Raw genomic sequence first — 12,869 nt, 5'->3', positions numbered from 1 at the left:
CCCCTCCTCACTTCTTTATTTCCATTAATGGTTATCATCATTCTGCAAGCCAAGTAGGCTCAAAACCTCAGAATTATCCTTTATTTTAGTATTTTGGTGGTAAACTTCACTTCAGGAGTAAAAATCCTCTAATTACACCATGAAAGGGAGAAACACAAAGCATTATTGATAGGATCAAAGGATTGAGGGCAGTGTAGTAAGCTCAATGCAACAAAAACAACAAAACGTATAAAGCTAGGTTTGAAGAACAATGGGGAGATTTTTACTACCATTAAAGCCAAGATCCTACAAATTATGAATTTTCCTTAATAGAGCAGAGCTCGAGTGAACGAAGCTTCTCTGATCACCCTCTAAGAGCCAGGCACTACACTAGGTTTACATGTTACTTCACTGTGGTATTACGAAACTTTTGGATTTGGTATCATCCTCAGCCTACAGATGAAGAAATGGGAGTCTTCAAAGGGGGTTAATTAAGTTACTTGCTCAGAGCAAGAAAGTTAATAAGCACTGAGGTGGAGATTCAAATCTAGAACTGTCACATTCCTAAGTCTGTGCAATTTTGACCATACTCAATACTTGCTGACGCAGAAAATTACAAGGGTGTTGTAAGTAAATACTTTTCTATGAAATATAATTAAGTGCTTTAGAAAAAATATGAATTCTTCTAAATCAACTATTAATAACATACAATACCAATAAACACTGTAGTTTAAGCAGTCAAACCTCTGATCCTTCTAGTCACAAATGAGACAAGAAAAATCAAAAATACTCTTGAATAGTTTCTAGACAATAATTTCTTTTCGTAAGGACACAGATATTCCTATTTCCACATACAACGTTTTATATAATCCACAGACAAGAAGCAATAATCACTCTTAGATCAGCACTCTTAGCAGCTATTTTTTATCCAAAGGAGCACATTAATATAGGGACTTCTCTGGTGGCGCAGTAGATAAGAATCGCCTGCCAGTGCAGGGGACATGGGTTCAATCCCAGGTTTGCTTAGATCCCCCATGCCGTGGAGCAACTAAGCCCATGAGCCACAACTACTGAGCCTGCGCTCTAGAGCCCGTGCGCCACAACTACTGAAACCCACGCGCCTAGAGCCCGTGCTCCGCAACAAGAGAAGCCACTGCGAGGAGAAGCCCGCGCACCGCAACGAAGAGTAGCCCCCGCTCGCCGCAACTAGAGAGAGCCCACACACAGCAACAAAGACCCAACGCAGCCAAAATAAATAAAAATATTAAATCTTCAAAAAAATATATATATTTCCATTATTCCATATCACAATTTTTTCAACCCCTTCTTAATCTATTAATTAATGTACTTATTTATACCCAGTTGTAATGAATCTTCATATGGCAATCTCTTCCATACATAATATCTATTGATATATCACCTTTCATATGATATTCAAAACACAAATGCGTAACCAAATGCCAGATTACATTAAGTTACACTGAGGTTTTGTAATTAAAATCATATAGACAGCACAGAGTCCTTTATTCTCTACCACACTCACCTGCGCATTCTCCAAGATGACTATTTCATGCATTCCCCTCACTCTCCAAATTATTAAAGTTTTAATTTACAGCTTTGAGGTATAATTTATACATCACAAAATTCAACCGTAAGTGTACAATTCATTGAGCTTTAAGAAAATTTATAGAGTTGTGCATCATCACTACAATCCAATCTTACAACTTTTCCATCACATCACCCCCAAAATTTTCCTCCAGAGTGTTTCCACTCCTGCCCTGGCCTCAGGTATCCACTGTTCTGTTTTCTGTATAGATTTGCCTTTTCTAGACATTTCATATAAATGCAACCACACAATACGTACTCTTTTCTGTTTGGCTTCTGTCACTTATCAGGTTTTTGATATTCATCTTTGTTGTAGCATTTACCAGTAATTTGTTCCTCCTTATTATAGAACAGTATTCCATTGTATGGATATACCATATTTTGTTTATCACCATTTGAGGGACATTTGGATTGCTTTCCAATTTTTGACTATTGTGAATAATACTGCTAAAATGGACATTTACAATTCTTTGTGTGCACACATCTTCGTTTCTGTTGGATAGATTCCTAAGTGCGGAACTGCTGGTTTGTATGGTAAGCATATGTTTAACTTTTTAAGAAAAAGCCAAACTTTTCCAAAATGGCTGTACCATTTACCTTTCCAAGAGCAGTGTATAGGATTCCAGTTTCTCCACAATACCAGTAATAGGTAATGTCAGTTTTAAATTATAGCTGTTTAAGTGGGTGTGTTACAATATATCATTGTGATTTAACTTGCATTTCCTTAATGACTAATGATGTTGAACATCATTTCACATGCTTATTGGCCCTTTATAATATCTTCTTTGGTGAAATACCTACTAAAGTCTTTTGCCCATTTTTTAATTGGGTTTTTTCCTGCATAACTGAGTTGTAAGATTTCTTTATATATTCTAGATTAAAGACCTTTACCAAGTTTGTAATATTCAAATATTTTCTGAGAGTCTGTGGCTTGTCTTTTTATTTTCTTAAGTATCTTCTGAAGTGTAACAAGTTCTAAAACTTCATTAAAGAAGTCCAATTTATCAGTTTTTTCTTTAATGATCCATGCATTTGGTGCCATATCTAAGAACTCTGCCTAACACAGGGTCACAAAGATTTTCTCCTATGTAATATTTAGAATTTTTATAGCTTTAGGTTTTCCAATTACAAATTGACAAAGTCTATGATTTATTTTGAGATAATTTCATGTACGGTGTGAAGTATATAAAACAGTATATCTAAATCCATTTTTTAAAACATACAAACATCCAATTGTTCCAGCACCATTTGTTGAAAAGACTATCCCTTCCCCATTGAACTCTTCTGGCACTTTTTCAAAAACCAAGTGATCATAAATATAAGGGTTAATTTCTGGACTTTCAATTCTGTTCCACTGACTTATAATGCTTATCCTTATGCCAATCACACTGTCTTGATCACTGTAGATAAGTTTTAAAATTAGACAGGGTAACTCTCCTATTTTGTTTTCAAAAATGCTTTGGCTATTCTAGATCCTCTGCATTTCCTTACAAATTTTAGGATCAGCTTGACAATTTCTACAAGAGTCTACTGGAATTTTGACAGGTATTTTACTGAATCTATAGATCAATTTGGGGAACTGCCATCTTAACATTCTATCTTCCAATCTATGAATACAGACTATCTCTCCATTTATTTAAAAAAATCTTTATTTAGGGGAATTCCCTGGTGGTCCAGTGGTTGGGACTCCACGCTCTCACCGCCGAGGGTCTGGGTTCAATCCCTGGTCGGGGAACTAGGATACCACAGGCTGCACGGTGCAGCCAAAAAAAAAAAACAAACCGTACTTAATTTCTCTCAGTAATGTTTTGTAATATAAACATCTTGGTGCTCTTTTTTTGTTAAGTTTATTCCTAAGTATTTTATTCTTTTTGATGTTACTGTGACTAGATTATTTTTTCCCTTTCTCTCCTCCTTTTGAAATTGTGGAAGTTATCTGTTTCCTATCAAAGAACTGCTGTCCTGTGCCATCAGGATCCTAGACCATTCTTGCTTTCTCAAGGACTTCTCTCCTCATCTTCCTTCCTTCCCTTATTAATCCTAACAACTAAAACCATGCTGCAATATTTCTTATATACTCAAAAAATCAAAGACTTCCTTCACATCCTCATACTTCCGCTTTGGCCCCATGTCTGTTTCCTTTAACTTCTTTAAACCCAATTTCTAGTTCCTGTGTATCCCTCAAGTCACTCAAATCTGGCTTCCACCTCTACCAGTCTATGACACTGGCTCATTATGGTCACTGATGACCTTTAGGTTGCCAAATCCAACAGCCATATTTGTGCCCATATCTTCTCAACCTCTCAGCCAAACTCAATAGTTAAGTATCCCTTTCTTGAAATACTTGCATTACTTGGTATCCATGACATGATCCAATATATATTCCCAATTTCCCTACAACCACTCGAGCTGTCCTTCTTAGCTTCCTTCCTAGAGGGCTTCCAGTTTACCCAACTTAGAAATGTGCAGTGTTCCTCAGGTTTCTATTTCTAACCAATCCTTCTCTCCTCTCTATAGTCTCTTCTTCAGTGATTTCACCTATTTGCATGGCTTTGAATATCACTAACACACTGATAAGCTTCAAACTGACATCTCCAAGCCAAGTATCTCTGAGTTCCTCAAGATTTGATGATCCTCTCTGATAGAGGCCTTCTTAACAATCTCACAGGCTTCTGAGAACTTACGATTGATAAAAGAAAACTCCCAAATTCACCATTACCTTCCACCCAAATAAAACAAAAAACCCTGAAAAACCCATTCGTCTTCCAGGCATCCAATAATGGTGACTTCCGGCAACATCCCTGAATGTTTCCCCCGGTTATATTCTATATCCAATCCATTATCACATCCTCCTATTTCTACCTACAAATATCTCAAATATGTCCACTCCTCTCCACCTACCGCATCACTAACATAAGCCATCATGGTCTCCTACCTGAACTACTGCATATCCAGTGGCCAACCTGTTTCTGCTTGCCCCAATGTTCTCTTCTCTACACAGCAGGGTAACCTTTGATAAATATACTTTGGATGCTGCCACTCCCCTGAATATAAACTTTCAGTCTTTTATAATCCAAACTCTTTATCCCTGTGTACAAGGCCCTGCAGCATGTGGCCCCTGCCATTCTCCCCTCTTGCCCATAATGCTCCAGCTTTTCATCTCCTCAAACACACAGAGCTCTTCACATGCTCTTCAGGCCCTTTGAGTGCTCATTCCTTCTATGTGAAACATCTCATTCTCACTCCCTTACCACGTCCCCGTCTCCTCAGAGAGGCCTTCCCTTATACCTAAGTAGGTCCACATAGCCTCCCATGATTCCCCATTAATACAGTTCTTTTCCTTTTTAACATTACCACAAGTTATAATCCATGAAGGCAGGGAAGATTTCTGAGTTTTCACCACTGCATACACACTCTTGAGTATAAATAGTAGCCATGAAGAAATATTTCCTGAAAATATACAAAACTGACTTAAGACCTACGTTCAGCTTTCCCAGGTCTGTCTGCTCTTCCTTAAAACTGTCTTAATGTAGAGGTCCATGGGATGAGCTTGACTAGGTTGGGGGAAGGCTGGCTATCTCAAATTATATGCAAATTTTTGCGTAACTATGTTTTCTAAGCAGATGTCCAACATGTGCAACAGGAATCTCTCTTTTTTTTAACATCTTTATTGGAGTATAATTGCTTTGCAGTGGTTAGTTGCTGCTGTATAACAAAGTGAATCAGCTATACATATATATATATATATCCCCATATCTCCTCCCTCTTGTGTCTCCCTCCCATCCTCCCTATCCCACCCCTCTAGGTGGACACAAAACACCAAGCTGATCTCCCTGTGCTATGCGGCTGCTTCCCACTAGCTATCTATTTTACGTTTGGTAGTGTATATATGTCCATGCCACTCTTTCACTTCGTCCCAGCTTACCCTTCCCCCTCCCTGTGTCCTCAGGTCCATTCTCTATGTCTGCATCTTTATTCCTGTCCTGCCCCTAGGTTCTTCATAACCTTTTTTTTTTTTAGATTCCATATATATGTGTTAGCATATGTTATTTGTTTTTCTCTTTCTGACTTACTTCACTCTGTATGACAGACTCTAGGTCCACCCGCCTCACTACAAATAACTCAATTTCGTTTCTTTTTATGGCTGAGTAATATTCCATTGTATATATGTGCCATATCTTCTTTATCCATTCATCTGTCGATGGACACTTAGGTGTGCAACAGGAATCTCAAAGGAATCCACAACCAAAAAAGAGGTTAGACGGAAATACAGTCTAATAAATTCGGTCTTCATCATTTAACAAAAGAGGCTTAAATTCCATATAGAGTCAACTCTTAAAACAAAATGAAGAGATGTGGTTTTAAGACTTTTAAGTCCTATAATTTATCAAACTGCAATAAAATTTGGTATATGGTATGAACTTAAAGAAAAGATTTCTGAAGCAAAATTATTACAACCTGATTTTTATGTCATGCCTATATATGCAACCCATCAACCATAAATTCCTTACATAGAGGCAGAGGGAAATGACAAATCAAGATGCAGCTATCACAGGAAAGGCTACAGAAAATGAAACATGTATCAGGGAAAACATCAGAAATGCCAAGTCTTACCCATTTCAAATTTCCACCGGCCAGACACTGTGAAGAACTAAGTACCACGGACATTAAAACACTTTCATCAGTTCCCTCTTATATATATACTCACTTCAGCATTCTAGGCAAGAGTCTCCTCTTCAAATCTCCCAAAGTGTGTAAAAGAAATCAATTCCAGTTTCAAAATAGCGTATCAACTAATTTCAAGTCTGTGTGGCTACTTTCTTGAGGATGTGGCTGGACAGAGTGGCCATCCCTACACTGTAACCTCTCCTTTGAAAACCCCAATTCAATCATTTCCATGGTGAGAACTAAAATCCAGGCATTAAAGTGACTTGTTCAAGGTCAGGGCTGGAACTTGCCTTCCATGTTTAGTTCTCCTTACATCAACTTCTCACACTCTTTTAGAGCTCTGTCAAAATGCCTAGCTCGAATTCTCAAGATACTAAGACTCTAACTCTGGCCTACTGGCTAAAAAAGAGAAGACTAAAAGTACATTATGATATAGGAAAGAAAAAAACTTTAAGTAAATATGACACTACAGAGAGCCATGAAGTATGACTTCTTTCACAAACAGTATGTTTTTCAACTGTGTATAGTAAAGTGTCTGTTCAAGGTAAGATTATTTTTATAGTTTGTTATAATTTTTTTAGTGATTACAAACAGACAAAATCACTACTCCAGAACAACAAACCTGACATTAATTTCATTAAGTATTAAGTTTGTAACTTTCAATGCATAAATGAGGCTCTGCTTCTCTATTTTAATCCTATCTCTAATGAGTAGATCACATAATTGAACAAATTTCAAGAGAGACAAAATGGTTTATGTTTCATTGTCATCACTTTTCCTCCATTAAACTAACGTGTTATTCAAATATTCTACCAAGATATTGCTCAACACAAATGAACTGAAAGATTTTCTCAGCCTCATTTATAGGATACATTGCTTATAATCTTCAATAAAAGAACAGTTAGTACTAGAACCTTTTATCAAGTTATTATTCATTCAAAGTCTGTATGAAGTTTTAAAGCTTTTCCCAAAGATGAAATTTTAAGTAAAAGCTAGAAAAGCATACTGATTAGTGTAGTAAATAGCATACCTTCCCTAATGTTTAAAAAACAAAATAATTCTGAAGATTATTTTTAAGCCACTGAATATCTTCTCGCTCAGCAGACAGCAAAATTCTTCATGATTAAATCCTATGAACCAGATTTTTCTCCCCCTCGTCCTGTTCCTCTCTGGTGTGGAGCATAATTCTATAAAGCTTTAGCTCACTCGCTTTAGCTATTAACACACTGTCTCCCCAAAACAAACTCTTAAACTCAGAACAGGTTTTACTCTGGTATTCCAAAACAAGTGTAATGAACGTTTCTCAAGATGTTTGACAGTTGTAGCAATGTAAAACTCAGGATACCAACTACAAGAATCTTCCTATTTCTCTTAAGTGGCTGTGTTTTCAGACATCATCATACATAAAATTATTTATTTTGCAAAGGAGGAAATCCACATATAACTCAAAATCAAATAATTTTAAGTCTCTACTCTTCATAAGAACTATGGGCAAACCAATCACATGAACAGTGAAAAGCAGGAAAGAGCTGAGAGGTGGCAAGAAATAATGGTAAAGGAGAAGTACTCTATTCACTAACTAGTCATTTTTGTTTGTTTTGTTTTGAATTTTGTTTTATTTACTTTTTTATACAGTAGGTTCTTATTAGTCATCAATTTTTATACACATCAGTGTATACAACTAACCAGTTATTTAACTTCTCTGCCTATCAAGTTCCTAGTTAATAAACAAGAATACTCCTCACTTCTCAGGGTTCTTACAAAGATCAAGTGAGTTCCTGCATGAAAATGATCTGCCCAGTAAAAGAACATAACAGGCACTCAATAAACGCCAGCTCCTTTCTCCTTCAGTTCTGGGCCCTCTGTTCTTTGTCCTCTATACTCACTCCCCCAGATGACTCAGCCTTCTCATGACTTTTATTAACAAATGCTGAAAACTACCACATCAGTCAAAGCCCTGATGTGTAAATGCATGCCTACCCTGTGAGAAGCTGTCTGGCCTCTACCTCCAAGATACTCAGGTGATAAAGAGGAGAGACCCCAAACATGTGAATTTCACTGTAATAACCGGCACTCAGGGTGGACAAATCACACATTTCCAACTGTCCCCTGGAGATTTGCACTGCCCTCTCAAAATGCCTGAAATCAAACTCATTATCAACTTTTTAAAATCAGGCCCTCTTCCTGCCCCTTTTCTAACTGTGAGTGGTGTCCAACAGAGAGTAACACTTGCCCTACTCGTCTCTCATCAAAATATCACCAGACAACCCAAGCCCATCAGGTCTACCTTCATAATCTCTACTTTATCGTCAGCCTCATTTTCTGTCCCACTGTCACCACCAGAGTCCACATTAGGTTTTCCGAATCTCGGCACTGCTGACGTTTTGGGGCAGGTGATTGTCTGCTGTAGGGGCTGTTCTGTGCATTGCAGGCTGTTTTAGCAGCGCTCCTGCCTCTACCTACTAGAGGCCAGAACTGCTCCCTCTCCCTGAGTTACAACAAGCAAAACTGTCTCCAAATGCCTCCTGGGGGGCAGAATCACGCTCCCCGCAGTGTCCCCCACTCCCATATTTGAGTCCCATAGCCCAGTATGTGCGAGACAATCAGTCCCCAAATTTGTCTCCAGTTTCTTTCCTCTACTTCCAGATGCTCTGATCTTCTAAATGCCTCCTAAAGCACTGCTTTTACGAGTCAGTTCTCTTAAATCTATAACTCCCTGCCACCTTCACAATTAGTTCAAAGCTCTCCACCCAGCCTTGATAATCTGGTCTCAATGAAACATTATCCCACAAAGCACCTCACATTGCGGCTACCCAGCAGCCCTTCAATAACACAGACCTGTTCATCCAGCCCCTCCTTTCTGTTCTACTGCTGTCACCCTGGTTTGGGTGCCCAGTACCTAGCATCCATTCCGGATCACTGCTCGAGCCTCCTTCCCCACCCTCTACTCTCTCCTTCACTCAAAGTCAAAAACTATCATTGGGGCTTCCCTGGTGGTGCAGTGGTTGGAAGTTCGCCTGCCGATGCAGGGGACACGGGTTCACGGGTTCGTGCCCCGGTCCGGGAAGATCCCACATGCCGCGGAGAGGCTGGGCCCGTGAGCCATGGCCGCTGAGCCTGTGCGTCCGGAGCCTGTGCTCCGCAACGGGAGAGGCCACAACAGTGAGAGGCCCGCGTACCGCAAAAAAAAGAAAACAAAAACAAAACAAACAAAGAAAACTATCATTGAGTCTCCATTGCCTACTGAAATATGAAATCTGCCTGTTCTTTAGAATCTTTCCTACCGTGGTCTCTTTCTGACTCTATGTTCCAGTATCGCCAAAATATACTCTAGCTTCAGCAAAACCTGTCTATCTGCTAGTCCTTGCAAAGGCTCCTTCCCACACCTTCCACCTTTGGTCGTGTTTTTTCTCTGCCTGGAAGTCCTCTTCATCCCTCCACACTAATATAAGGTCCACCTGAATTAAGTCAAGAGGCCTTTCCTGGTCATACCTTCCTTTATCCTCTCTTAGGGCATTCACATTGCTTTATGTTACACATGTGTATTCCTGTAGTTTACAAGGTCCTTGAGAACTTCTTACTCCTGTTTTGATGCCCTGCAATGCCTCGCCCAGTGCTAAGTAAAAACTAAACATTACACGTGAGTTGCCCCAAATGTTTCCCGCTTAAGAAGCAAGGGAGGGCTGTGTTTTCAGACAATGCTGAACTTCCATAAGGGAATTGTCCATATTCCTCTTTTGTTCCACATTTTATGTGTTAGGCCAATTTTTAAGTTAACTGCCTGCAAAATACCCAGAAAGCTATAAGAATTCTGCTTCTGCTTCAGGGAGTTCCCAGTTTCCAACGTGTAACTGAATCCTGACTATTTACGCTATTTAAGTTCTCTCTTTATACAAAAAGGCAACAGAAATTTATTTTTGAGTGTTAATAAAATTGAGCACAACATGAAAATAACTTGGATTGGATTAAACATATTTTAAGCAAAGGTTAATTAATGCTAATTTGCATCCTGAATAACATAAAGTCTTAAAGTCTTCATGCACTCTTTTTTTTTAACAACATGCACTCTTAAAAATATGAAAGTCAGTTTATTTCAGCTCCCCCCACCCCAGACATAATAAGCCGAATAGAACACGGGAGTTTTCCCCTTAATTTTAGTTTTTTAATGACTTGAAAGTATTTCTACAAAAAGAGCAAAATCATTAATGAGCATGTTCTGACCAGACCTACTCCTATAAGTGTAACTCCAAAGCCATATGGGGAGCGTAGAGTACCCGCACAGCCGCGGACCCCGTTTTGTATGCCCTTGAGCTAAGAATGATTTTTACATTTTTAAAGGGCTGTAAGAATGAAAACAAAGAATATACATAAAGAGACTGTATGTGGCCAGCAGAGCGTAAAATACTTACTTTGTTTTCAGCAGAATGAATATGAGACTCCTAGCTGTTGGTATGTAAGACACCGAACTTTTCCTCCCAAAATTTTTAAAAAGCAACGTAAAACAAACAAGATTATGCGAAAAGACAGAACTCATTCAATTTAGTCATAGCTAGTGCACAGGTAACTTCTAAAACAGAGGCCTTGGGGACATTTTTATATTTCCCAGAATTTTTGTTAGAAGCACACTTACGCTTGAAGAGTTGAGAGCGCTTGGCCCAAAGCCACACTGGGGGTTAACAGAGTGTGGTCAAGGACCCAGGTGTGACAAGTCCTCATTCAGGGCTCTCCGCAGTGCACTACATCATACCTATGCACGCGGCTCTAAGTTCTGGAGATCTGGATAACTGGCTTGGATCACCATAAAGATGAAGCTTAAAACCTGTTTCTGATATGTTGTTTAGACAGACTCTCACTAGCAGCTTTGCATCATTAAACACAGAGTAACATCAATGCTCACCACATACATTAGAGAGAACTTCCAGGAAGCCTTCTATTTTAAAAGCAGACGTGATGAAGAAAGCTTAAAACTTACTCTGCTTGCTCCTCTAGGGCTACAGATTGAGGCAAATATGCACCTTTGACTTCCAGTTGCTCAATACTTACCTCCCAACCCAATCCACAAATTCCACCAAGTGCTATCGAATGCCAATCGAAAAACTACCCAGTTTACATCAGCCACGCATCCTGTAAAGTTCTTTTCATAGCTACTTGCAAACTACTAGCTAAAAGTTCTAATTTTTTAATCTCCCTAAGAATTGAGCTTCCTTAAAATATATAAAAGTAGGTACCAGGATCTAGGATTCAAAGACATGGTTAACAATCCAAGATCTTTCATCTGAAGTTGCTCTTCCAGTGTTGAAAAACACAGATTCTGAGGGGCAGCCGAGAGATACAGGACTTACGCTCTCCAGAGATAATACACAGACCCCCCCAACCCCACCCCCATCGTATCTTTGAATGACTTTTGTCCTCGAAGAGCGACCCCCTTCCCCTCGCGAGTCCGGGCCTTCCGGGCACCTGCGGCTCCGGTCCGCAGCGGAGAAACCCGGGGAAACCTGCCCACAGCCGGCCCTTCTGGAAACGGCGCCCACTCCCACCTCGAGGAGGCTGGCGGCTGGAGGCCCGAGCCGCCGGGAAGCGACACCTCGGCGGCCGGCCGACCCCCCGGACGCGGCGGACGGGGACGGCGGCGGCGTTACCTGGTGGACCACGTCGTTGGGCAGCTGTGCGGCCCGGAACAGCTCCAGCACCCGCCCGTGGGCCGCCACCTTCTTGGTGCTCTCGCTGTCGCAGTAGGAGAAGAGATCCGAGTAGTATTTCTGCTCCGCATCGCTCAGCGTTAAACCTTCCATCTTCGCCTCCGCTCACAGCCACCCCGCCCCGCATGCAACACCCGGGGCCCGGCCCCGCGACGCCGGGACGGCGGGGACTGCGCGCCGCCCGGCCGCCTCCTCCTTGCCCCCCGAAGCGGCGGGGAGCCCCGGCCTCGCGCGCGCGCCGGGGGCGTCCGAGCCACAGGGCCCGGAGGTCGCGGGGAGGGGGCCCGGCTGGGCTCGGCGCGCCGCCGCCTAAGAGGCTCCGCCTCGGCGGCCGCGGGGAGGGCGCGGGGAAGGAGGCGGGGGCCGCGGCGGCGCGAGGCCCGGGCGGACTCCGCCACCACCCCCGCCGCGGGTTCGAGTCTCCCCGGCTCCCCGCCGCTTCCCCCCAGACTTCCCGCCTCGCCTGCCCCTTCCGTCCACGCCCCCGGAGAGGCAGCACTTCCCGGAAAAGTTGTGGGGCTCCTAAAGTTTCGGGGGCTCTGGGCTGATCGCGGCCGCCGCTCCGCCTCCCTCCGCCGCCATTTACTGCGCCCCGGCCCGGCCCCCGACGCGACCGCACCAACACTGACAGCGGCTGCCGCGCTCCAGACCCGGATGTGAGGCCAGGAGGAGAGAGCGCGAGAGGGAGAGAGAAACACCCACCGGGCTGGCTCGGCCGCTCCCTGGAGAGGGGGCTGCAGCGCCCCCTGGTGGCCTGGGTCCCGCGGCGGAGGGCCGAGCCGCCCTTGGCGCCCTGCGGGAAGAGCTGGGACCCCCGGGAGCGGAGACCAGGGGGGAAGAGCACGCCGCCCATTCAGACCTGGAGAACTTAGAAACCGGCTGTAGTTTGGATTGTTTCAAAGCTTCTGGCACTAAACG

The 12,869-nt window shown here is 42.2% G+C and overlaps 1 protein-coding gene across 11 annotated transcripts in view; it reads right to left on the bottom strand.

Moving 5' to 3' along the window:
• Nucleotides 1-12,607, bottom strand: part of REPS1 (RALBP1 associated Eps domain containing 1) — a 72,861-nt gene extending 60,254 nt beyond the window's left edge. For 4 of the 11 annotated variants that reach the window (XM_067701934.1, XM_067701935.1, XM_067701939.1 and 1 more), the window contains exon 1: nt 11,892-12,604. In XM_067701934.1, coding sequence (XP_067558035.1) covers nt 11,892-12,044 — 153 coding nt within the window. In that variant the 5' untranslated portion in view covers nt 12,045-12,604. Of the gene's footprint in view, nt 1-5,657; nt 5,798-11,891 lie in introns of those variants that run through there. The other 7 variants (XM_067701938.1, XM_067701933.1, XM_067701936.1 and 4 more) reach the window with 5 other exon arrangements.
• Nucleotides 12,608-12,869: the final 262 nt, after the last annotated feature.

Source organism: Pseudorca crassidens, chromosome 13 (assembly GCF_039906515.1).
Source record: "Pseudorca crassidens isolate mPseCra1 chromosome 13, mPseCra1.hap1, whole genome shotgun sequence".
NCBI classification, from domain to species: Eukaryota; Metazoa; Chordata; class Mammalia; order Artiodactyla; family Delphinidae; genus Pseudorca; species Pseudorca crassidens.
Note: the sequence above shows the minus strand (reverse complement) of the source record. Positions and strands in the feature narration are given on the sequence as shown.